The 27,766-nt window shown below is 37.8% G+C and overlaps 1 protein-coding gene across 1 annotated transcript in view; it reads right to left on the bottom strand.

The window, feature by feature from the left end:
- The window catches only part of GMDS (GDP-mannose 4,6-dehydratase), a 427,285-nt gene that overhangs the window by 359,582 nt on the left and 39,937 nt on the right, over positions 1–27,766 (bottom strand). The window contains exons 2-3 of the mRNA XM_062617766.1: positions 3,832–3,876; positions 147–234 (exon numbers count right to left, since the gene is read on the bottom strand). Coding sequence (XP_062473750.1) covers positions 147–234; positions 3,832–3,876 — 133 coding nt within the window. The remainder of the gene's footprint in view (positions 1–146; positions 235–3,831; positions 3,877–27,766) is intronic.

The following is a 27,766-nucleotide window of genomic DNA, read 5'->3' as shown; positions in this document are numbered from 1 at the left end:
TTAGGTAGAGGAAACTGGGATTCCCTTCCTGCTCCAGCAGATCTTTCTCCACCAACACACACCACAGACTAAATCCCCAACCCCTCACCCCCCCAGAAAGAAAACCAAAACCCAAAGTCACCTTAAATATAAAAACAAAGTCTTACTTCCTTCAATGTGAGCCTGTGGGTTCTTATAGAGATGTTCAATCCGGCCTGTATTAAAAGAACTAGACCGACGAACGATGCCATGCACCTGGGGGGTTGAACAAGGAGAAATACAAAAGGTAAGCATTAAAAGTGTTCATCATCATCACTTCTCTTTTCACATACACAGGCCTAACCCTTCTATAAGGTAATCAGGGCTTGTCTCTATTTCTAAAGACATACAATTATCCAAATCATAACTAAATAGTTGGAGGAGACCTCTGATGCTGTCATTTACTTTCATACCTCTGAGTGGTTTCACCTTCTCCCTTGTTGACAGCACTAGCAGTCCAAGCATCACAAACAGTACAGGAAACACTGAATTGCCCTAAAGCACCATCTCCTAGTGAGTAAGACTTATCAGCACTATCGGAGTTGGAGAAGCAATACGTGAATCCTGAGATAACCAATTCTCCCTGGCTGCAGAGAAGTCTTTCTGGAGCCAGAGATGATGGGCATGGAAAAAGAAGCAGCAGGAGATGGGGCTAAGGAAAGGAGAGCGAGGGCAGAGAAGAGAGAAGTGGAGAAGAAAAAGGGGAAAGAATGGGCAGCACCTGCAAGGCCCAAAACTATTTTAGAAAACAGCTGTTATTCACTTTCTGGGGTGGTGGAAGAACAGCCAGAACAGTCAGTGCTTTTTTATGGACCTCATGAGTCAGTGTTATCCACTGGGTTACAAGACACACAGGCAAGCTTAAGGCTGAAACGCAGGTTGGGAATTTCCTTTAACCAGCCATGATAAATAAGACTGTAAAAAAAAAACCACTGGTTCTGACTAACATTAATGAAAAGCTCATTTGTGTCTAATACATTAGAGAAATTGTTCAAACACTGACCCTGTTTCTTCCTTATGTAAGATAGCCCCATGCCTGCTGACAAAATTCATGTTAGTTTGGGTTACCAGCTGCAGAAGTTGTGCTTGCACAAGTGAAATCAAGCTTCAGCATCTGACTGTCCTCTACTTCCCCCTGCCCATTATTCCTGAAAGTGTTCCCTTACACTTTGATGCATCCTACATTCAGCTGGGCTGGGCCATTGGTCTACTCTCTTACTTCAATGTTAACTTGTACCTATGAGAACATACCAGTAGGAACAGAGTTTTCAGGGTTTTGGTTTGGTTTTATTTGGGGATTTTTGTTTCATGCATAACACAAGCTACGGTTATTGACACTTCTTATTCCATCTGAAGTCTGAAACTTAACTGAATAAAAAGGTATGCATAACCACAGAGTGAGACCAGTCAACAGCTTTAAGGATGGCATTTTGTGGCAAGATACCTAATAACAGCTGAATAGCTTCATCTTCACAACTTGCAAGTCAAATTTATGACGCCAATTTCTTTGCATAAAATCTTGTGTGCCCAGCCACATAACAGGCTTACAACATACCTTGTTCTACAATTCAAATGCTAAACTTTCTACAACTAAAATATTTCCATTTTGAGAATCAATGGGAAACTGAGAAACATGGCCTGCCAAAAGAAATTTCCTTAAAATAATGAATTTATAAAGATAAATTTTCATAGTTATGTGGTTAAAGTTATGTGGATAATTTATAGCAACATAAGGTTTACAGAGAAACACTTTCAAAAAAAGAAACTTCTATAACAACTTCCCTTTCACAAAAGATGCTGGAAGTATTTTGAATACTCAGATGAACATCTGTTTTGCTGAGTAAAAAGTAGACTGCAATTTTAAAGCATCCAATTATTCTAAAGGAAGCTAACTGAAGTGCTCTACAACTCTTCCAGCAAAATTAAATATTTTGGCTTTAAGTCCTGATGAGAGTCTTCCTGAGCTCTCAATTATCTATCTATGAATGAAGTCACGCTAAAATTCCAGTTCACACAAACGACTGGTGAATAAGTCAAATCTTGCCAGCTCAAACCTTGATGAAAGACTGTGCTTGAAAGAGCTTTGTGTCAGCTGAATGACGGTGATACCGACATTTAACCAATGAGATGTGCTAAATGCAATCACCCCAGGACTGTGAAAAGTTTCAGCAAACAAACAGATCCAGAGAATCTGTTGCATCCAGCGATAACAAGAAAACATGCAAACCTAGCTTCTTTTTTCTGTTCTTTTTTTCCTCCCACTCCTTTTTCTGGTATGCACACACAAGAGAAAGAAAACCTGCCAAATGCTTAATCCATGACAGCAATATAACCGTAAAAAAACTGATGAAAGATACCTTTGTCTGCATGGGACAGGTGAAATGCAAACTTTATGACAAACGAAAATGTGTGCAAACTGGTTAATCTAGTTAATGTAAGATCAGTGGGGTTTTCTCAACAGCGACTGATTTTTAAAAAAAATCAAATTATTCAAAGAAGTCAAACGGACCATCTTTGTTAGGGAGGCAATCACTTATCACACGTATTCTTGTGTTCAGTTCATCAGGAACGGAGGTCTCTAACTGGGAACACAGGAAAGAATTCCAGCAAATAAACAGAGTTAAGGAACCACACAATTATTAGAACCTTTCTACTATGGAAAGGGTTATATTTCATTTTAGTTGTAGTTAGCAGTTCCCAATTTCATTGTGGACTAGAAGAGAGCATTGTGGACTAGGAGACAGCAATCACAATGATACCTCTCTTCCCCAAATAGAACGGAGAAATAGTAAAAATAATCAATTTACAGCAGACACATCAATAAGCAGATCAATTAGCAAACCAGAAGAAAGGATGGAATGAACAAGGCAAGATTAACCATGTGCAAAAGCATGGAAAGAACACACTGGCTGAGAAGAGACCTCCCACTAAACTACGAAGCAGTATTAGAACAGAAGTAATAAAATACGAGAACAAGCATTAACTTTCATTAAAACCCCAGAAAATACTGCATTGTAGGGAGATCAATCTGACCAGCCCTTTCCTTTCATTATCATGCATTTTGGAAGAGTCTTTCATGACTAAGAATGCAAATATTCTTATATATATGCCCACAACAATTCAAAACCATCAAATCATACTATAATAATGTGTTTGTTGCTTTGCTGGGTCACCAAAAACATGATTTTGCCAGAGAAAGTTTTTGCAGCAAGTAGTTAGGAATCAGACTCCCTTTATTTCAAGGAAAAGGTAAATGAAAATAATAATATTAATCAAGAATACAATTAATCTAAGAAAAGGGGTGGAAAATAATACTATGAAAACATATTTTGAGGGTTGGTTTGGGTTTTTTTTCTTTTTCCCCTTTTTTAAACAGAAAAAGCAAAATGCAAGGTTTTCATCACTGAAGTATAACTGCCAAAATAAAAGGGCCTTTAGGGTGGAGAGAGAGGGGGAAAAAGAGAACAAACAAGAGATTCTTATTCCTTTATGTGGTACATTGCATCATAAATTATTGCCTAATTTCTTACAGTTTTGGCTCACACAGGTTGCCGCTTATCTGAGTTGGCGGGAAACATGCAAAGCAGCTATACCCTGAGGAGAAGAGGGAACCCACCAGTGGACATTAGATGATAAATAGTACAATAAGCTGGCATGATTACAGGCCATGCTGCACATTCCTCTCTGGAGTTTTGATTTGTTATCTAGGGCTGGAGTGGAAAACATACACAGAGAAGGACAGAAGCAGAGGAAGCTGGAGCTGCAGCATCCAATCGGCTCCATCAGCCTGCAGCCGGTCACCGAGTCACTCACCTCGTAGCCTTTTTCCAGCAGGAACTCAGCCAAGTACGAGCCATCCTGAGAAGAGTAAGATATGGGAAAATGTTAGAAACACAGTGAATAGGCCTGGGAGATTTGGACTGGTTAAAGTCTCAAAAAAGGGGAAAAAAATAATATTACAGTGAGCTGAACTGGCAACAAGCATATACTTTGATTTCTCCAGATTCATATACCAACCTAAATATCCCACAGACACTTTTTGGTTAATTTTACATTAAGAAGTAGTATACTTTAAAATAAGTTGCTTACAAATAATGTTTGAGAACTCCTGTCTCTTGAATCTCTTCCCAAGTTCCATTATGAAGTGCCTGGGGACATCTTTCCAAAATATCCTAACCACAGTCATTGAATGTGAACTATTTTGACATGGGGAAGGAAAAACATTCTAAAAAAAATTGGTACAAGCTATGCATGCTCTGCAAGCCAACGTGCCTCTGTAACACTTCGTCTCTCTCACATTGCCCTTGCACACGCACTGCTTCCACAAGCCCTCTGGAAGCAGCAATTATTCTGCCTGACCAATTGAGTTTTCAAAAACATCTCTAGCACACTGCATATTTATACTACAGAATACAAGCCACTTTCACATTTTATATATCATTGAGGATTGAGAGCTTGGGTTGTTCTGGTTTTGGGTGGTTTTTGTTGATTTTTTTTGCCCCCCCCCCCCCCTTTTTTCCCTTTCTTTTAAATCCCTGTCAAACTTAAATTATTAAACTTGCAAAACTCAAAGACTTCAAATCATATATTTTTCTGAAATAAGATGATTTTCCTGGCATCACTATTGCCAGGACTACTAAATAAAATATAAGGAATCAGACACATTTGGTGTATATACATATTATGCTTCTAAATGCATACACACCATCACAAACCCAACAAAGCTTACCCCTCCAGAGAAGTGGTCACTAACCAATTCAGTGAATATAACCCATGCCCAAAGAGCCTGATTTTTTGAACTTGTTCCTTTAGCATGCAAGAGCATCCCAGAGTTAACTGACTTGATACAGAAAGACCATAAAAAACATGGGATACCACCTATGCTCACATGCTTAAACTCCATTTTGTGGATCTGCTCTGCTGTGATCATAGCCAGAGACATTTAAGTGCAAAACTAAACAGACATCTCTCTGGTCCTTTTTTTACAAAAACAAAGCATGTTTCTCAAAGAAAAATCTCTCACACCTCAGATTAAATGAGCTTTTCTCATCTCATAGACAGCCTAAGGAGAGTAACATACTGAAGTAAGAAATACGAGATGCACTAGGAGGCCCTAGAGCAGCAGGACTGCCAGCAGAGACTGCTTACTACATTGATGGGAAAATCATGCACAAGTCTATCCAAAATGGCACAGTACAGTGTACAAGGGGCATGCCGTATGTTTAAAATTGCAACATTATTAAAACTGTATGACTTTATGGTATGTTTCATAAACTCTTAGTCCAGAAAAGCCTGAAACCAAGAAAGCGAGTCGCAGCTTACATACTTCCTCACTACATCTATACATGTGTTCACACAGCTTTACAGTTCCATAACCCAACAGCTGTCAGTCTATCACACTGGTCTAGAACACGACTGACATGTGTGCCACGGAATCACTGGAACAGTCTGTTTTCTGTATATCAACTGAATGGAGAAATTCAAAGAATATGCAAACTCCACAAATGGAAAAAGTAAAGCAGCTGATGACAACTACATTTACTGTGGTTGTCATCTTTTTCATAAGTAATCCCCCCAGTATTCATCACAAGTGGAATACGGGGAAGAAAGCTTCCCAATTCTCCTTAGTTGTTCAGTTCACTAAAGTAAATAAATATATAAAATAAAACCAAGGTGAAAGTGGTAGACCCAGAGAGTACAAATGAGATGAAAAAAGAAAGACTATGATTACTTCGGAAGTTGACGGGAAACAGGCTTGACTAGGACTGAACCCTGTCAATAAGGTCTTGTTCTTCTCACCCAGGCCATTGCTCAAACTTTCCAGTCGTCCTGGAACATTTTGAACCAGCAGTGGCACTCACTTCCTCTCCACTTCCTTTCCAGGTCTATCAAGTGATAGGGCAGGGCTTTACAATGAGTGGGAAACAGGCAGCAAGTGTGAAAGCTACTGGTTTCTGGCTCTGGCACAGCACAGCTGATTTACTGTCTGGTAATCACACACAATGCAGATTCATGCTGTCCCACACTGCGATACCGTATCACACACGGCTCCCAGGCTTCATGTTTCCCTTCCTTTTCAGTAGAGCAGCTGTCGATACGAATGGCAATCAGAACAGTGATCAAAGTGTCGAAGTGTTTGTAGCTTGTAAGGATAGTACAGTTTCCATTTTTTCCTAATGAGGTCAAGGAGTAAACAATATTAAGCTCTATTAAGTGATTTAATATTTTATCCACAGGAGACCGTATTATGCATATAAATTCTATTATCAAACCTATTGATTTTCATTTATACTACAAACAGAGCTTTCAAGATTCAGGAATCACTGAACTATGGAAAAAATACTAGAGGAGCTTGGCATTTAGAAACAAATCTCAATTTTTTTAGGGTTAGTACATTTTGCTTTGAGCCACACGTTGCCAACCATATCAATTCCTGGTCTGCATCTGAGTAGGAATGGACCAGCATGAAGTGCATGACTTGGTATGATCTGTGAAGGTGGGGACTGGGGAAAGGGTCTTCCCTTTCGTAAGGGATGGTTATAGTCTTTGATCCTTTCTTGCTGAGTGTTTTACCCCAAGACTATGGTCTAAATCATCTCCTCAATACTGAAAGAAACCAATACCTGCTTAGGTGGCAGTAAGCACATGCAACCAGAAAATCATTAGCATACCCAGAGGCCAATATGCTCATTAAGGTAGCTATAGGTACCCTACTCCCCAAAGTCAGCCAAAAATCAAGGTGAAAAAGCAGTCTATACAGATTAGAGCGCTTAGTTACTGTGCTCCCTCCACTGGGCAATATGCTATTCTACTTTAGAAATGTCACATTTGAGAGTTTACCTCTGCTAATGTAAAGTACTCAGCTATTGCTACTCAGTTTGCAACAAATCAGCAAAATGAGGTTTTACTAAACCCAAGACACCTCAGACAAAAGTAGGTACTTTTGTCTATGTCCAAAACACCAGCCTTAAAATAAAACTGCATACAAACTGCCTTTAAGTAGGATTGCAAGGAGACCTGGCTCAGCAGATACATCAGATCAGCTTGAACGGTCAAAACAGTTTAACAAGACTGACTAAACAAACCACCTCAGTTAAAACAGTTCCTCATCAGCACACTCTGACATATTAAATTTGAAGAATCACTATGCTGTCTTTAGCCAAATAGTAGTTTGAAAGCACATACAAAGAATGATACTGCAACTGGCTTCCAAGACACAGCAGCCGGTTTCCAACTGCAGCTGCTTTACAGCATGTCTGTAAAATTCCCAGACAAAAGAAAACAGTCACATAAACTAGAGAGAAATAACTTAGGATGCAGTATTTCATATTTGATACAGTAGTTAATGTCAAGAACTTCAATAAGCTTTGACACACTATCAAAGAAAACCTTTTCCAACAGAGTGAAGAAATTGAAACATAAACAAGAGTTAGTGCTTTGCCACAAACATCTCGAATTAAAGAGAGTATCAAGTTTGACTTGATCTGTGAGCAAAGAACAGGATCATTCAGATAGACAACTGAAAACAAGTGAATTAAACAGATGATCCAAAATCTCCTTTATTTTGTACTGTTCTACATCAGGAAATTCCATTTGCAATGGATTTGTTTTGGATTTTGCAGAAGGCGGCAAAAGCAATCCCAATTACAAGACATTTTCGTCCTCTTCCTTTGAACATCCTCCTGCTGACTCCTGGATTCAAGAACTAGGTTACATCCTACCTGAGCATTCATAATCTATGGAAGGAGACTCCCTCTTCCCTCCACAGCTCCTCTCTGCTAATAAAGAGGAGTGGAAAAAGTGCTAGGTGGCTGAACAAAGGAAAAGAGACCAAGAGGAGGAGGAACAAGATTCTTCTTAGAACTCCAGCAGAACTATTTGGACTGTTTTTTTCACAGCAGGAGGAATTAAAATCCTAACACAAGTGATGCAAGCATATTAAGACTGTAACTCAGAGAAGAAAGGGCTCCCACTGCAGGGGGTTAGTATAAACATTTGAGAAGAAACATCCCACATTATGGTGGTAAAAAGGACATTCCCTACAAACATGTAATAGTAGGAAATCCCAAAGCCATGCAAAAGATAGTGATAAATCCTACTGCAAGATCCCTAAAGAAACTCTCCATCGACAGCCTGATTCTCTTATTTTCTGAAACAACAGAACTGATTGCATCAACCAGACTCCCAAACCCGACTCCTAGCCACAAAAGATAGTCATTCAAAAAGCACCACTTCACTGGATAGCACAGCAAAGAAGACAGCCTAACTACTGTGTCATCTCCCATACTCTTCATACCTTTGCAAATGGGTTAGCAACACAACCTGAAAATATAAAAACACAACACACCCTCTGTCAGCTACACTGTTTGAAAGAGGTGCTGGCTTTTGATATTTCCACGATGGGCATGTATAATGAAATATCTATCCATTTGCTAAATGCTTTACTTCTGCGCCACCAACACTAAGTTTTCAGACTTGACTGTTCCTTGGAAAAAAGTGACATAATTTTCCATATCACACAAAAGACCAAAGTTGGTTATACTTATAAAATTCAAAATCACGTTAAGGTTCATGCCATGCTCTTAGGAATAACACTACAAAGGTGAGTTCACGGAAGTTCAAATTATAGATGGTGTCAATTATCAAGGTCATTCACAGTGATTCTAAATTCCTTTTGAAATACAAACTACATCCATGCTTTGCTGAAGTTAAGTTTGGATAGGTTCAATTAATCTGTTTGGGGGACTGTGCGTGAAAAGAAGGTGCACACATTCAGCTACAGGACATGGGGTTTATTTCTTACAGGGAGCTTTCTGCAGTAACATCACCGATAGTGCACTGTCACTGTTGTTTCAATGAATAACCTATACCTCCATTAAAAATGCAGAGCTATGCCAGTGTGCTATGCCTTGCACAATAATTTGTTGCTTCATGAAATTTTAAGCTTTTGCACAGCTATCATCTAACACCACTTATTAAGCTGGAGTATGGTGACAGATCCTTTGAAGGAGGGAACTCACACCACACTAAAGCAACACCTGAATGATTTTAATTACAATCCATAATAACAACTATTCATTTGTTTGTAGCACTCTGAAACAGGCTTCCTTAAAAAATAAAAAATAAAAAAAAAATCCATGAGTACTACAGTGTAATGTTATTTTTGCTGAAACGTGCATACTTCTAATGATTTCCAGTGATTTACAGAGGAAATCGGTAATTTTTTGCAGCTACTATAAACAGAACAGTGCTGCACTTTGTCTCAAATCTTCAAGGCAATACTCAAGGTAAAGCATTAAAGCATTCATAAAAAATTCTCTATACTGAAAGAAGGAAGAATTATGAACTCTGAAGTATTCAACTGATTTATTAAAGCTGCCACCCTCCAAATGCAGTAGTTATTTTGCTATTTTGATTTGTATTCTGGCCAAGTAAGAATAGGAAAACAAGTGTCCTTTTGTTCCTGCTGTCAAAATAAAAAGTCAAATGGCAATAGATGTTTAAAAAAAAATAAATCTTTATTTAAAAACGTTCTTCATTTAATTGAAAGGTTTTTGTAATGCATTAACTGCAGAACAACAAAAGAAATTAAGTAAAGTCATCATTAGCAATAACAACAAAAACATTCTAATTATATTACTCTGATCTTTTTCAACTAAGAGTTGTTTAAATAGTAAAAGAAAAGTAAAGTTGCTTTGGAAGAGTGAATCACCTTGTTTTTTCCTATTCTGAGCTCCATCTGACCTCACACACTATTCCACTGTTAAAATATTAAGTTATATTAAGAGCTGCAACTTCAGTTACAAACAACAGCAACAAGTTTTTCTTCCTTCCTCCCTCCAATTATCTTTATCCAAAACAACATTATTCACATCATCAATATCTATAGCTATTCTACTGTGAACCTCACCGCAGACACTTAATCTAAAGAACAAACCTCTGAACCACTCTGAAGCCAACTTGAACAGATTAAACTTGTGTAATTCAAATTTGCTCCTTAACAGTAGGACCATCAACTAGTTATTAGTTTTGGACTAACTTAAGCCAACAACAGTAAGGTATGTCAGTGCAATACTGCTGTTTGGGTTTTTTTAAGTGTTGATATTTAAAAAAACTATAAAGCCTTCAGTCTAAAACACATATGAAATTCTACAATAAGCAAATAGCTTGCATCTATCACACAACTCCCACTACATCTCAGCTTTGGAAAAACAAGTTACACCATCAAACTGTGTATACAAAGAGTTTTTGCCTTATTGAGGGGACCTGTGACACTTAATGCGTTACTTCCAAATATACTTATGTCATGGTTTCCCAGTGACAACAGTCAGGTGTTTGATAGATTTTTATGGAAAACTAAAAAATTATGCCCCTAAACTCTCAGGCTGTGTGCTCTAACATTCAGAAATTCAAAATAAGTACTAGTTTTTTCAGATACATGCAAAGGATTATTTTAATAAAGAGGAAAAGCATCAGTAGAGAGCCTTTTTGAGATTTTAAAGAACATTGAATGCATATTAAAATCTGTAATACATACCTTTTTCTTCAAATTTGAAAGTGTGTAGTACATTAATATAAAAGAAACCAGTTATGAACTCTAAATTTGAGAGAAACCTAGCTATACTTTTCTGTTTCACTAATGAAACCACAGGGACTGGAGGAATGTATCTATAAACATGGCAATGCAACTCATATGGACAGCAGTCCACAAGAAAATTAAAACCTCTACTTATAAGTGTTTGTAATGGGAAATCCGTAACAGTTTTAAAACCCACAAGATGATTGTTTTGCCCATCCCTATTTCCTCCTATTTTCAAAAAGCTACTGGTATCAGATGGTCTTTCACTTTTCCAAAATAGTAACAGCAGCTATGAGCATTTTGGACATGGCCATCATCAAGTACTCAGACTAACCCCTCAGACCCATTTGGGGACTAACACTGTTGCAGCCAACTCAGGGAGAAGCCCCTCAATCTGCAATGAATGCAAGCTAACCCCAAACTCTAACCAGTGGAAACCTAGCTGGGGAGAGCAAAGAAACCAGGAACTCAGGACTAAGCTGCAGCACATGCTCTCAAAAGAGTATTTTGCACCTCAGACTTCAAAAGTTCAGAGTTGTCACAGTTACAAATCATAAAGCCCAGAAATATTTTTTGAAGAAATAGCATCTGTTGTGTTTAAGATATGTGAGTGACTTTGTGAAGTGACACCAGGAGCAAACCAGGAAATCTTAGCATGCCATCTTCACCTTTAACATCCTACAGAGGAAAAAAGAAACAAAAGCAGTAACCTGGCTATTACTGTAACGGGGAAGGCCACCTGAACTTATGACTGTACCTCAACACACATCCTACTAGAAATTGTGGACCCCCCTCACTCCCAGACAGAGCTTAATGGGTTTCGTCATTTGTGTGCGTGTGTGTGTGTTCTGGCTTTGTGGGGTTTTGTGGTTGTTTGGGGTTTTTTTGGTCTTTTTTTGGTTGATTTTGTTTGTTTGTTTGTTTTTCCCTTCAGCAGCCTAGCACAGCTGCTGAGGTTAAAGCTTTTACAGTCTAGGATTTATGTATTTTTTTGAAGATGCCATATATGTTCTATAATTGTAAATAAATATGGCCCCTGTGGTAATACCTGATTGAATGAACAGAACTATTAATTAGACAGCACCTACCTTCCTCTCCAAGCAAAAACAACAGTTGGTTGAGATGCTTAGTTGTATAATAAATGCACTTACATTCAAAACATTACAGTATAGATTGAAAGTGGACATTAGACCCGATACCTCTTTTCCAAATGCTGCTGTTGCTAATCAAGCACCCCAATGACACATGGACCGAGCTTCCTGGTGGAAAGAAGCCAAGCAGGATAAGGATTATCTAGGTGATAGCAAAAGGATGCAATGTTTTTTCAGAGAAGGTTGCAGAAGGTCATCCTTATATTTACAGATACCGCACAATGCCTTGTGTACCGAACTTCACAGCTTTCCCTTGTCAGCTTTGAAAGGGGAAAAAACTCACCCAGCTTCATTAATTGCCAAGATTCTTGTCTAAAGGGAATTAGAAAGGGAAAGCAAGCAGTGACGTTTGCTTATCCTATCTGTCAGGAACAGGATTTTGAACAGACAAGTACCACAAAACCACCAGCAAAATACCTTTTCCTTCAATACATACAGTAATAAAATCACCTGCAGTTTCAGTTAGCAATAACGAGTTGTATCATCTTCAAATGCAGTTATCAAAAGAATTCTTCCAGCTAGCTAGCTGTCATGAACAGCTTCCTATTTAAGATTAGGACAGAGATATATCAAGATAAAGCAACCACATAGTTTAACTATTTCCACATCAGTTTTGTTCCAATGAGTTACGCAGTTTTGCACAGATCTCTGAAAACAGAGCAACTATTTAAAACTTTCACAAAGCAGCCTTTAAAAAAGCATCAAAACAAATTACTCCAAAAAGTTCTTACAAACATGTCTTACTTTAACTTCTTTCATTTGCTGTTCCACAAAACCTGCAACTAGTTAAATTTAACTGACTTTACAAGCTGCAGAGAGACTTAGTATACAGGACACATTTTAGTCATTTTGGTCTGTATTCATAGTAACTTCCTCTAATCTCAAGGTTTCTTTGCAGCTTTTTTTGAACCCCTTTGTGCCCTAGGAACTACAGGAAATATTAGGGGAAACCTCCCTGTCTCTCTCACTTTGCAAACTGTTCTGTTACATTTGTTCCTGGTTACAGCTCACCAACGCCAAGCATCACAGTATCACAGTGCTACTTCTTTAAAATTCATAAATTCCTTAATTACCAAGGGACATGAGGGTGCACTGTAACTGAACTGCAATGAGGCAGTTTTTGCAAAAAGGCAAATGTGAAGACAATCACATCTAGTTTTTAATAGTCATCCCTGGCACTTAAAAATGGCAACATCCTATCTTTAAGAAACACTTTAAACTTCCATAGCAAGCACAGGAAGAGAACTCTGAGTTTTCTTAATCATGAAATGTAAACATAAGAGCAAAGTGCAAGACAACCTCATTTTCAGAAACATGGGGACTCAAAACGACCCTTTTGTTTGAACACTAAGCCCCCTCTGAGAAGATTCTCAGATATGCACATACATAAGCAGTTCCTAAAATGAAGTACGCAGGTCCTCCTTTTAATACTGTTAAGAATTACAGATGAACACCTCCATGCAGCTGACTATTTGGAATAGTCTTCATGCTTCCTATTTGTGGGTTCACCTGCTTTCACCAGTGCTGAGCCTCCAGCAAATAAAGACAAGAAGACAAGAAAAAAATTTAACTGACAAGTCAAGAAATCGCACCTTATACCTTCTGAATCTTCTTAAATGCTTACGCACTGAATCACTATAATATGCTCAAAGCAGACAGAAAAAGGAAGCTTGCATACTAAACTACATCACACACGGAAAACTAATTTGGGCAGCCCTTAAGGAGTTCTTCATTGCCACATCAACTAAGGTACTCCTCATCAAACCATCTGTCTTCTCTCTCTGCCTCATTCCAAGAGAAGAATCATCATCCATTTTCCTCCTATCCTTCCCCTTGAAAGCCTTTTTAGAAAGCATTTAGAGGCATAAAAACAGGACTGCTACACATGCACATTGTATGACCTGACCAAACTATACTATACAGTACCTTTTTGATGACCATCCTTACTCCTTAGGGATTGATTGCATTTATTTAGGGCATCTGGAACTACACTGAACAAGGTTGCAAGGGTACTACTGAATCATTTTGTACTAGTGAACATGCTGACAACCAGTAGGTGTACATAACCAAACAGCTAGCTTAACCACTCTACCTCACAGAAGACTGCCTAAATGACCCCGCACCTACAGACCTTTTGGAGGAAGATATTCGATTCATTGCAACCCAGAAAGAAGTCTACAACAGCTCTGAGATGATGGTAAAACTCCACCTTCAGGATATAAAGCATCACAGCTACACCCCTTCCCTCCCTCTGAGGACAGTCATGCTGCCTGATTCATAGCACTAAATCTCATTCATTTGGAGCTGTAATTAGTACTGCAGCCATCTGCTATGCACAGACTACCCGCAGACCCAGGCCACAGGCATGCTGCTCCTCTGGCAGAACTCCAAACCAACTGTGGCTACGTGTTTGCACATCTTGTTTGTTAATATTGCTTTTGCAAACTGGCTAGAAGGATGCTATCTGGTGCAAAGCTGCTCCTTTCGGCTGGATGCCTGCAGAGCAGTTGGCCACCTGTTGCAATTCAAGCACTCTGTGCGTATCTGGATGACCTGTGATGGGAATACCAACTTTGCTAGATCTTTCATAAAATTAGCTTGTTTCTAAACATGACAGCAGTCCTAGATCCATAAGGACAATATTCATGGTGGTTTTTTTCCTAGATATTTCTATTTCACTCAAGACAGTGGTTTACCTGAAGGGAGGTACAAACTTGAAAGAAAATGTTCCCAGGTGTTCTCATGTACTTTTTGTAGGACAGTCTCAACCTGACAAACTAATTTAGCAATCAAGTGACTAAAATTTGCATCTGAAAGTAAACAGCAGGGGTCTTAGGGAGGAGGCAAACAACTCTAAGCACAGACAGACAAGGAGCGGTGCTCATCCTGCTGAAGTGTGACATAAGAATTTCTCCAAAATTACTGGGATGGGACAAGGAAACATTGAGCTTGCTGTTCTTCTGCTGACATACAGGAAGTTAAAACTGCAAGTTGCAAGCAAAAGTTTTTCTGCAGATCTACTCAGTGATTGCTATATTTTCCCACAACTACTGTCATATTTTGATTTTGTTCTGCAATTTTCCTTAAAACCAAAATTTTACCCAAAGATGTTGGGGACAGACATCTATTTACTCAATGCATTTCATGCCAAGCTATGGAAGCCAAGCTGTTGTTTTTGTCTGTCTACCCATGCTTACATAAATGTGACATGCAAGAAGCTCATGTCTAGTCAGTAAAAAGCATTTAATGTTCTTTCATAAGAACAGCTTTCCAAGTAGCTCATTTACATAAAAGTAGGAGCTAGGCACAGTTCTTGAACAGTATCAGGAATCATTTATGCACAAACATTTAATGCACAAGTCAAACTTTTCTGATATGAGAATTCAGTTTCCATTCAAGGACACACAGAAACAAGTGGATGTATTCCTCACTGGACCACCCATACCCTTGACAGTTTAGTTGTTTTATACTTCACTGATGCAGAATCCTAATGATTCCTTAACATCATGCTGCTGCCTTCCCCCTTTCATGAAAGCTAGCAATCTGTAAACACTCAATTTATATTTAACTTTCACATCAAATGGGGAAAAATTCACCATGTTGAAACTCAGCAGTCCTAATGATGCTTTGTGGAAGGTGGTAGGGAGCCAGCCAGCAGCACGGAGATTGGCAGTCCCAGATGCTCATAGGAAAACCAATGTAAACCAGTATCTTACACACTCTATTTTACAGTCTTCTCCATCCTCCAGTACTTATGCCTAGAAGTTAGTAACAAGGTTAATGACATCTTTGTGAGATAGTTCTTGACTTTGCCTATGTTTATTTACAGCTTGAGGAAAATCCTGATAGAAATGCATCCTCCAGTGCAACTGGCTAGACTAGTAGGGCAAGACACTAAAAAGAATCCTCTTTCTTCCCTTTTTAATGCACAGCAAGGCTGAGTAAAACAAATTACTCTTGCTGATGCCATCCAGTTCAAGTGCAAATTGCAAAGTTGTTTCCACAATTTTTTTGTCGTTCTCCTGAGAACTAAAGCACTAAAGATGCTGTTGTAACAAGAGGTAAAGATTTAAATGCACTGTCCCGGGTAGTTTAAAGCATGCAGAGAACAGTTCTGTGAGGCCTTGACTTTTGTCTCTGGTGTGATTTGTGTTTGAGCTCACCCAGCAACTTAGATTTGGTTTTAAGCCTCTTTTTGCCATAAGCATAAGATTAATGATTATGCATGGCACTGCTTATAAAACACCCTCAAATGCTATAGCAATCTATGCAAATAGTCCTGAAAACAGGTATCAGGAATGAAAACTGGTTAAAACGTGTGTACAAGCACATGCCTCAGCAGAAATTCGTAAGCACATGTACCCTGTTAGAAGGTGGAAAAAAGCAAAGGATTTTTAACTGCAAAAAAGCAAACTGATTTTTAATATTAACCGGTGGCACATTCGCATGTTTTTTTACAGAACAAGAATGAACAAACTGACGTTAAGATTCCTGGAAACAGTATAGCAACTGCACCAGCACATTTTGAGTTTAACAGATTTGCTGAAATCCAGAAGAAAAGCTTGACTGAAAAATGAAAAGGCTATTAAAGTAATATTAACCTCACCAGTCTCTATTGGATCCACTATCCGTAGCTCATTCAAGGATTACTCAGCTAACTGACCCCTGACAGTGTTTTGTGGGACCCTTCTTAATCAATTCACAATTTTAATGGATGATTATACTAACACTAATAATATTTTATAAATAGAGCATGGAAACAAAGACCTATGGGGTAACCAAGTCAGGGAGCAATACTAAATCAAATGCAAGGCTCCGAAAGAAACATTCAGCTTCCCTGTCAGCAATCATCGAGTACATTGTAGAGCAGCTGGCAAGATCTTCTGTTGCTTCTCATCACTTCTTTCTCTGGCCTTCTCCTTTATACAGTTATTTCCTCTTGATATCACCAGACACACAATAACTGGGCTAAAAAATTAAGCTTGCTGTCTAAAGCAGTCCTCCCACCTCTTCTCTCCATCTGGAGTTCAAGCCTATACAGGACTATTGCAACATTTCTGGAGGGTTTTTCTCACTATTTCTTCAAAGAATAAGCTTCTTTTTAACTCCTATGAGCAAACTGTCAATACCCATGAATTGGGAATACTTTATTAAAATAAACCAGCTGGAACTTATATAGCTCCACTGCTACATATGCTATTGTACACTACATTTCTTATGCCAATAAAACAAAAATAAATTTGTTAAGGGGCTAGCTTGTGACAGAAACGCTACAAGTTATTACCAAAAGGGAAGAAGGAATAGAGAGAAGTCTAAGCATGCCAGATAACTACACAGGAATGTCTTATTCTTAGAATTGTTCTAATTCTCTAAGCTTCAGAGTGTCATATTTTCTGTTCAGGGAAAGAGTTGTGTAATACTTCATAGTGATTTATGTGGAAAAAATGTTATGGTACAAACTATTCAGCTTCATTTTACTTTCTATACGTTGCATAATTTACAAGAAAAAGACGACACAGATGTGAGAAGAAAGTTTAGCATGTATTTAAACCGAAAATTTCTCTTTTCCATAACTACCCTGAACTATTCTTAAAAGTTCAGACCCATGGAAATTCTTTGCAGGGCTTTAATAAGAGAAAGACTATATAAGCCTAGCCACACATTTCCAGTTTGGGGAAAGACAATGATCCAAGGTACTTTAATTCAGTTATGCCTCCCAAAGATAGGATCTGCTGAATGTTAGAAAACAGCTCAAGAATCCTTCAGAATTACCAAATTCTAGCACCATAACCAAGTTTTTACTGATCCATGAACTGCAAATACACAAACATGATTTCTACTACAAAAGAATTATATATGTGAGATAACTACATTAAATACATTTTTAACATTTACTGCAACTCTCAATCAAAGATGATTGAAGCAGGGGGTTTGTACTTTACTATTAGTTTTTGAATGATTATTTAATTTCAACAGCCTAAATGTAAGTGCAAGAAAAGTATTTTAACCTTCCAAGTTGCTGTTAAACAAAAGTTAACAGTTTTAAGCATTTACAGTATTCCAAAATAGTCCAAATTGGTGTGGTCTCTGAAAGATACTAGCCTTCACACTTATGAAAAGCACAACCTGAAGAGAAACTGATGGAAGGAAAAAGAAAAGGATCCTTCACTTTGTTTTTTTTTTAATAGCACAAAAAAAGGCTTTTATCCCCAAACCCCATGAACTAATTAAGAACCACACAGCATAGCGCAAACACAATCCTTAAGACTGAAAATCAGTAACTTTTCAACGTTTACCTGCAGCATTAGCTGACACGAGGGCATCAATTACTTTGTAGTTCCCCAAAATTTTTTCAGTCCAGGATAATTAAAATGTGTCTATCTACTTCTAGTTCAGAAGGAATGCACGCCCTCAAGTTGAAGGAAGTCTTAAGCAGGCAAACCAAAGACTAAGATCAAAATTTAGTCACATTAAGTTAATACTCCAAGCAGAACAAATTACTTCGTCTGAAAGCAATAAAACCTTTCCTTTGATTTTCAAATTATAATGTGATGCTAGCATAACACTGGATACTTCAGTACCATGGTAGGTTGAAATTTTTATACAGAGAAAGAGTTCCACCTCTGAAATAATCTACAATTAAAATATCAACACTTATTGAAGCTTGCAACTGAACAACAGAGAGCACAGCCTGAGGTATCATGGACATCACTAAGATCCAGTGATGGAAATGCACAGCATTTCCCAGTTTAACAGGTCTGCAGCAGAGGCTGCAAGTACCTTCCTGCAAGGCATTCATTGAGACATCTGAAGTCATTAGTCTATTTTAAAACTTGAATAGACTTGACAAAAGATTATCCTGCATACCACAGAGTAAGACAGACTTCAGAACCAATGTCAGATCACAGACCCCTAAAAATGGTTCCTAAACAATACACAAAAAAAGGTGTTCTCATTTAAAAGATGCATATGAAGGCCACATTACCCCATTTTGAAAGCTTTCTTCAAGATGCCAATTTAACCAGTGACCTTCAAATTGTACTACAGTTAGCTCCTACTTTATAGTCAGGATTAATGGAATAGTGTACCAACAGGATGATTCATGTGTAGTTAATCACGTAGCTGTGTCTTCCAAACATTTGTTTTGTTTTTTGGGGGGTGTCTTTCACACACACGCACACCCCTTTTAATTTTAAGCTTCTTTCCTTCATCAGCTCTAGAGCCTGGGTTGGAAAAGGTATCAGTAGACCATGAAAAAAATAGTAATTCTTCACTGATGCGTCCCCAGAGTAGAAAGTGTTCGGCTGCAACTTGATGTGACACCTTTGTTTTTGGCACAATATAACAATCTTTCAGTCACCATTTGAAGTCATAGAAAAACAACGTGCAAGCCGAAATTTAGCTGTAAATTATCACTCCTTTAATAAAAAAGAATTCTATTCTAAAATAATGCCATCAGCTGGCTACTCTTTTGTAGCCATCTTCTTACAGCTGCAAATATAAAATACACAACAGATGTTGGAGAAAAAGGACTAACTCCATTCCCTCCCACCCCAACCGAAATATTGAGTCTCTATAGGAAAACTTACATACTGTCACTGTACATACTTGCATCCATACTTGTATACTTCCATACTGTAAGTACATACTTACATACTGATTACACTCATATCTTTTTAAAATGTTTGGCTGTGTTGGCATGTATCTCAATATAAGAAATCAAACTTGCACATCAAAACAGGTCTGAAAACCTTGGTATGGTTCTGGCTCCAGTTATAGTACGAGACAGGAAAACTGGAGAAGTCTTTGCTGGAAGAATGTATTTGCAAAAGCTTCTTAAAATCTTTGAATCTAGGACTTAAGGAAGATTAAATCTAAAGGAAACAAGTCATTTGTAAAAGACAGAGAGGAAGGTTCACAGGCTCTAAGTCTCTAGGATCTTTCTTTCTGTTATATCATTTTGCATGTCATGGTTCCCAGCTTCCAAACTCTGACCCCGTAAACTAAGGGCTAAACCACAAATAAACGCTGACATTTTCAACATCCACTCTTTGAACCACACAGAGCACAGAAGAACAAGGTATTAGTCTGAAGTCATTAATTCCAAATTAATCATCCAAATGGGGAAAAGCAGATACTAAACCCATTTCTAGTTACTTCTTTTTAATTCCAAAAGTACCACAAGTATTTGAAAACTGCTAGCTTTCCCTAGAAGAGGGTCACAACAATGAAGCAAGCGATTTATGCATTTCCACATTTTGTTTTCAATGCTATTCCCCAATCTAAAAGCTTGGGTACATGTTTGTGTTCACTTTCACAAGTAGGAACAGCAGGAGCAGTTTAATCAGGTTCGGTACTGCTCTAGTAAGCCCATCCTAGGCACCTAGGACCCTACTACTCACAAAACTGGCAGCTGTCAGTTCCACAGTGCTTTCGCGCTTTGGAAAGCCAAAAAGCAGCAGCAGAATTAAAAAAAGGTCTCCATCCATAGACTTTAGATGGCATCAATATAACCTTCTGCACTCGGGGGTTTAATTTCTAAAAAAAAATTAAAAATCATAACTGCATTTAATATCACTGTAAATGAGATTAAAATGTTAACAGAGAGAAGCTGCCAACATACCACCTCTTGGCAACAGCTGTTGGAAATCTGCAAACTAGGGATGCCAGGGTTTGTTTATTTTAAGCATTCAAATTAGATTACTGATTAGGATCACCTGAGGATAATACCCTATTATAATTTCTGTGAGAAAATTTACAGTTCTTTCAACCATCTGCACAATCATCTTTGGAATATAGTCTACATCCATGGCATTTAGGGTATACAAATATATACTCTATGTATAGTGTATATACAGCATAGGCATTAGTATTTGCAAGTAAATCTCAATTATTTATTTTTTTTTTTAGAATATAGGATACCTAATATTCTCACAATGCATTTAAACTCTGTAAATTTTACAAAGAACTTAAGCACAGGAAAACACATAGACCCAATATCCAGCTGCACCACAGAATTAAAAGGCAGACACAAATGGAAAGACAGGAAGATGGCAGAAAAACACAGTTGAAGCAAGGCTAATGGAAGCATTGCAGCAAACATGCCAAACTAATCTTCTTCATTGTCTTCATCTTATTATTAGGGAGCAAAGAATTCCCATAAAAAGGGCCTATAAAAGCAACTGCTTTGTTACAAGCAAATAAGCTAATGGTTTTATTAGAAATGTATGCCAAAAGGTTTATCTGTTAGGCAAGAGTTGCTTTTTTTATGCAGTGTTTTAAAAATATGATTGAATCACTTGCTTCACTACTTAGCCACACGCCATGCATATAACCTGACACAGCAATTATTTCTATGATATTACACCAGCTTTATTCGCCCTGATCCTCCTCTGTGCTTGAAGGTTGCAAAAAAGGAAGCCAATGCAAAGTCTGATTTTTAGTAAGTTAAGATGAAAAAGACAAGCAGAACGTAAAAATAAGAAAAAGCTAGCTACACTGGGGAGGAGGCTAAAACTTTCCAAATCCCAGGTTTAGCTTCTTCAAAGGCAGCTAGCAATTCCCGAGAATAAGCCAAAAACCCATATACACTAGATTTCAGCTTTCATACCTGTCTGGATGGGAAGGACATGGTTACATTTAAATGTAAAGCCACCACAGCAGAAACAAATGCTAGAAGGAACTGCTTTATTCAATAAAGACGTGCTCATAAGATTCCCTTGAAAATAAATTTGACAAATAAGGCACTTGCTAATTGTTCGAAGAGTGAACTGCCTGAACTGGTCAAATGAGTGTAGCTGCAACATTAGAAATACAGTATGTTTTTATTCTACAACTTAAGCTTCTGGTGCTTTGATGGTGAAGGGGTTGCCACTTTTGGTTTTGACACTATACGAGGCCTGCCATAAGTTATTACAGAAATCGAATATAAGGCCGTTGTATTAAGTTACTTAATATGCACACACAAAGTGATGTTCAAAGAAGCTTCAGCTTTCACCAGCAAGGAAGTTGATTCCTCGGTATTCTTCCCTGGACTCGTTAAAACACCAACGTCCACTGAAGGTGCTAAAACCACCCAACTTTCTTCCCCCAGGTTGTTCTTGCTTTCAGATAAAGCATGGTATGTCTTGAAAAAAATGATGTTCAGAAAAGCCGATTAGTTTAGGAATTAGCATAATTATTTATTAGCAATTTATTAGGAATTAACAGTACCTGTTTACCTTAAGGAAAGAGACTCTCTAATTCCTGTTTCCATACAAAAATATAATTGCCTGTTTCCATACAAAAAGTTTCACAAAACTGATACTTCTTTTCCTTTCAAGCTTGCTTCACAGCCAGCTTCAGAACTTTGTTATCACAGCAAAACTTTCAGCACCTAAAAGTTAATGGAGGCACATTAAATACTAAAACATTCACTAGCTGAAATAAGCATGGCTATTTTGTGAAGAAGGTGAAGTGAAAACAATTTTCTTCCAATGAGTTTGCTATCGAACCATTTGAGAACATAAGCTTGCAAATTACTTCCATGTTGCTAATCCTGAGCAAGTACTTTAACTATTTGACAAATGGTACAAAGCGTATCTCCCCACTGGAACTGGAATAAAAAGAGAGGAGAAAAAAACCCCACAGCTCACACAGTAGCCATTGTTTGAATATTGGAAGGGGAAGCCAGCACTGGCATAACTCTTGATCTGCTGAACTACCAGTTTATCTTGATGAAATATAACTAAACTATCAGACTGCTTTGAAGGTGTATGCTAAGAAAGTATTAAAAAATAAATAATAATTATCACCAGCAGCTTCCAGAAAATAGCTTCCAGAAGACTAAATGCAGACCGTAGACACAGCTTGAGATGGAAATTTAAATGCACCTACACCTTGCAAGGCCAAAAAAGAAAAAATATTTAATAAGGAAACTTAAGTCTTACTAAAGATACATATGTACCTTTTTTTTTTATGTCTACATAAAAGAACATGTTTTACAAAGATGGGGATTGTTTCTGCAGCTACTGATTCCACATCTTGATAGAAGTCTAATACAAATATTATCAGTTAAATTTTTGCCAAGGTGGAGATGCTGGAGAGAAGGAAGCACACCCACCTAATCAAGCAAAATAAGGTTAATATTCAACAAGATAAGTCATCACAAAACAGTATTGTCTGAACCACTATTCTAAAACACATCAGCAGTTGATTAACTTCTTTTAAAAGAAGCATTTATTTGTAGAAGACTATTATGCTCAGTAAGAACGATGAAACAGTTAAGGGACCAGAGTTTAAGTTACAGTGCAATATCAAGAACCTACACATATGCTCCAAAACAGGAACAACCAAATCTTCAGTGACTCATAGTCATTAGTATCAGATTTTGTAGTTCAGTATGGACTTTAATGAGACAGCAAATCCTTACAAAAATTGCCAGCTAAAAAGACTTCATAAAAGCATCTGCAGCATTTTCAGACTTAATGACTAGGTTTACAATAATTACAATAGAAAAAACACAACTAGCACTGCTACTTAACAGCATTTAATTCTACTGTATCTTAATGCTTTAAACCTCATCTTTTCAGGGGGCAGATTCAAGTGTGGCACACTCCAAGATGATGAGGCTTAGGAATGAGTCAGTTCAGGAGGAAGGGAGGAGAATCACTGCCCAAAACCACCAGAGAAGAAGGAGCCAAAGCAGGGTTGTTGGGTTTGTAACCACAAATACTTTGCTTTTCATTCTCTCCCACCTCACCTCAATTCAGTAATCAGACACATTGGTCAACTCAAATTAGGAAACAGGAACCAGCCCCCCCTCCCCACTCTAACAACAGGTCTACTCAAGGTATAAGTAAAGTTGCCAATTCTCATCCAGCACAAATGGGCAAAGACAGCCATCATGGTAAGGACAGTCACCTTAAAGTCTGACTGGGTGCTTGGGAGGGATGGAAGTAGATAAACATCCATGCAACACTTGCGCCTTACTTGCAGCTTCAGTTGGGTGCCTACAAGGTTTATCAACAGCAGCAACAAACCTCAACCCAACATTGTACCATTCTCTAGTGCTGCAGGAGAAAATAAATCCTTTCCCCATAGCTTCAGCTAAAGAAAAGAAGACTGTTTCTGCTTCCTACAGGAATGCCAAAAGTGATATCACACAGAAACTACTCTATTACAATTCAACCCGCTGTTTTTTACCAGTGGTATAAAATAAGCCTGTAGTCCTCTGGTGCTTGTACGAGAATCATTCTTCTGATAAGCAGGCTGGTCTACACAAGTCAGAACAGCGTATGTAACAAAGAAATCATTATTCTGGTTAACTAAAGTGTTAGAAGGATCAAGTGTAAACCACAATCATTATTTAGCATCATTACTCCTATTAACTGACTTGATTTTTGACAGAAATTTGAGATTACCTTTTTGTTAAAACAATATTGAGGTATCAATCTTTCACAAAAAAAATAAAAAACACTGTTAGAGAAGGTTGCAGGCATCACTTTGTTAGTGATGCAAATACCATCTATCAAGCTTACCTTTTAATCTTTTATCTAGTATACATGAAGATTCATGCCTTTTTAAGTAGGTAAAAATCAGAATCTATCTTCTTCCTTTTTCTTTCCCATTACCCACATTATTGTCAACATAATTTGCAAGTCACAACACCTTAACTAGTTACTGGATTAGAGAAAACAGGGAAAAGAAATCCTTCAACAGAAAGTTTCTTATGGTGTCCTCTATAGAAGCCTTCAGCACTTCAGTTTTCCTAACACAGATTAAAAAGAGATTAAGAGCCATAAATTGTAGGCAGCTAGTTGATGGTCTTTCAATAGTGTCAAGATGACTGAAGACCTTTATATATTCAACCTATACAGGTCTACCAAGGATTATTTTTCTCTTCCTCTGCCCTTCAAGAAGCCAGATCAAAGACTTAAAATCCAGCATTAACTATAGTAATCCTATTTTGCTATATTGACCAGCCTTTTGATAAAACTTAAACTTGAGAATTAGAGAACAAGTCACAATCCCCATTAAAGACCTTTTGATATTGCCTCTTTTCAACTTACATTGAAGAATTCCTTCATCAAAATACAAAAAAAACCCCATCAGAATAGACACTCACTTGATATTGTTTCATGTCAGAAGCACACAAAAAAACCCAACATCCTAACAAAAATTCCACACTGACACAAATACTGGTACTCATGCATGGAGTAGTACTTTCAAGATGTGTCAGAGTCCCAGCTAACATCCAGAGCCTGATTCAATGCTTAATGAAATTAGCGACTATAGGGTATGATTTTTCCGTAAGAGAAAAATTGACAGAAATTATTTCAAACACTTCCTTATAAAACAAACCAACAACTCAACAACCCAAAACCAAAACCAAACCCCAAACAAGACAAAACCAACCAACTTACCCTTGTCAAAACTGAAGTTTGGTTTCTTTTAGTTCTTGACACAGAAGTGTGTATCTTACGTATATTTAAATTTTTGGGGGGGACCTTACAACCGGGAGCAGTAAAGCAAAACATCTTTGCTTGTGAGGTTAACTGCTTCACATCTATACTATCATTATTTTGAAATAGCAAAGCATGTTTAATTTGTCTCCAGAGATCAGATAGAACCACCTGATCCTGCAAACACTTTTTTTTGTATTTTAAACATACACAAGTAGAACAGCACTACTTCAAAGCACTACTCTTTTAACCAGAAAAAGACGATATAACACAACATATCTTTGCTGTATTGATCATACATCATAAGTATTTACCTAGTGGTAAATACATCTCAGGGAACATAGAAGCAACCTACTTTATAAGGAGGCATTGTATTCCAGGTGATGCACCTGATATTTTAGTTTCTCCTCCTCACCTCCCTCAGGAAAGCACAGTTACCACAGATATCTATTGTTTGACTGCACACACACTGTAGTGGCGAACCAAGTTAATATTGTACAAAACAACAGCAACACATGAGTCAGCTAGGTTTGCCTACCAGGACAATACTGTTAACCATGCTCATCCAAGATGAGAAACCTGTTTGCTACTAAATAAACAGAGAACATTTCCTTGTAGGAGAAGGGGAATCCCCATTCCCTCCCTCACTCCAGCTTTTCCTATAGCATCCTTTCAAGTCTCATCATTTTAATACTGGCTCTCTCCAATGCCATTTTTCCCTTTCTTTTTTTGCCAAGAACTTGTTCTCATTTAGCAGACAGAATAGAGACTGGGAAAATACTCCTTTCCACATACCTGCAACGGAATACGATTACCACACTTATACGAGCTTTGGACCTGTCAAAACTGTTTAGGAGCTACCAAATGCAGTCAAATCTAACATCGAGTAATCAAAAACCCAGATAGGACAATTTCAATTTCAGAAGAAAGAAGATTCCAACCATTCCTGCCACCTTTCTCAGTCTTCAATCTAAGAAAAGAGAAAAAAAATTGATTTCACCAGTGGTGAAAGATTTCAGGTTTCCATAACATGGTAGGGAGGCATGATTAAGCAATCACCTATGCAAGAGATGCATTTTTTATTTTCTCTTAGAAAATAGAGAAATAAAAAAAGCAATTATTCTATTATGCCACAGAACACAAGTACGAGCCTCTGTGGTTAAGAAAAGAGCTGAAGTAACTTCAAAATACCTTTGCCAGAAGATTTCAAGCATTTCCTTTCAGGAGCCATTGTACAGACTAGGCACACCTTATAAACTCTGCCACCATCCTGGGCCTAATACATTCAAGTTTTTACTTCATGAAAGAAAAATAGCTGAATACTGTATGTATATATATGCCCAAGCATTTACATACATTTGTATCTTATCACAAAAAAGCCTGATAATACTACTAAACATAGATGTTCACTGTGCTTAAATGCGAGCATAAAAGCATGTTTTCAGTTGCAATTAAAGCACAGTAAATGAGGGCACCAAAGGAGACAGGCCCTGGATCAGTGAGTACAGAGTGTCTTTCTCCATAAAAAGCATGAAAATTTTCAGTCATAATTTAACAGAATCAAAGAATAGTTTGGATTACAAAGGACCTTAAGATCATCTAGTTCCAACCCCCTGCCACGGGCAGGGATTGGAAAACAATGTTCCTTCTATTCCAGGTACAAGTTAATAAGAGATAGTATCTGGCTCCAGTTTGAGGTCACTCCATCTTCAACACTGGAGCAGACATTTACATATTACTTGATAAAGGGAGGGGTGCAGGGACAATATAAAATGCCACCAAAACAATATTGCCTTTTGCCTGCAGATACCAGTGGCCTCCAGGGGAATATTCTGGTGTGCTTACAAGTTTGGGATCTTGAAACTGTTTGTTCTTCCAAGTTTTAGGTTTGCATTCTATCACTTCCTTAGAAAAACTGGTTCACTTAAAGCAAATAAGTCTCCTTATTGGTATCAAAGCCCCAAATCTGTTCTGAATGCAAAATCTCCAAGCAATGATTAAGGAATATATATTGATACACTGCAAACCAATGAATTAAAGTGATACATTGACATGACTGACGTTTTCATCCAACCCTGTGATGAAGTTTGAGTAGCCCAACCAGCAGGAGTCTGTTCAAGGATTGTATACAGAGGCCTTAGTGGCTACTAGCTAAGAGGAAATAAATGGAGGAGAGGGAGCAGAAGAGAAGGGTGACTTTTTATTTTAAATTACATGGAGTAGAGCTGTATTAAAATTTGCTGTTATGCATTGTAATAGGAAGAAACAGCAATTTGTGGCTTTGACAGATATGTAACTGTTAGTATTGCCAAGCAACTTCCAGCAAAAGAGTGTTCACATTGGAGGGGTGGGGAAGGAACCACTTTCTAGCACAGACTCAAATACATATCTGAACCATTTCATAATGAACCATACATAACAATTCATGAACCATACATAACCATTTACCTTTCAGAAGTTTCAGCTGAAGCTTCTTGCCAAGTTTGTAAACTTATGTTGAGAGACCACTTCCTTTTACCCCCATTAGAATCTCTATTTTGCTCTTGCCTGGGCAAGAAAGATGAGACCCACTCATT

The sequence above is a fragment of the Pezoporus occidentalis genome, unplaced genomic scaffold (genome assembly GCF_034315485.1).
Source record: "Pezoporus occidentalis ecotype Australia unplaced genomic scaffold, CSIRO_AGI_Poc_V1 ctg2, whole genome shotgun sequence".
Classification (NCBI taxonomy): Eukaryota; Metazoa; Chordata; class Aves; order Psittaciformes; family Psittacidae; genus Pezoporus; species Pezoporus occidentalis.
This window is presented reverse-complemented; position numbering and strand designations above follow the sequence as displayed.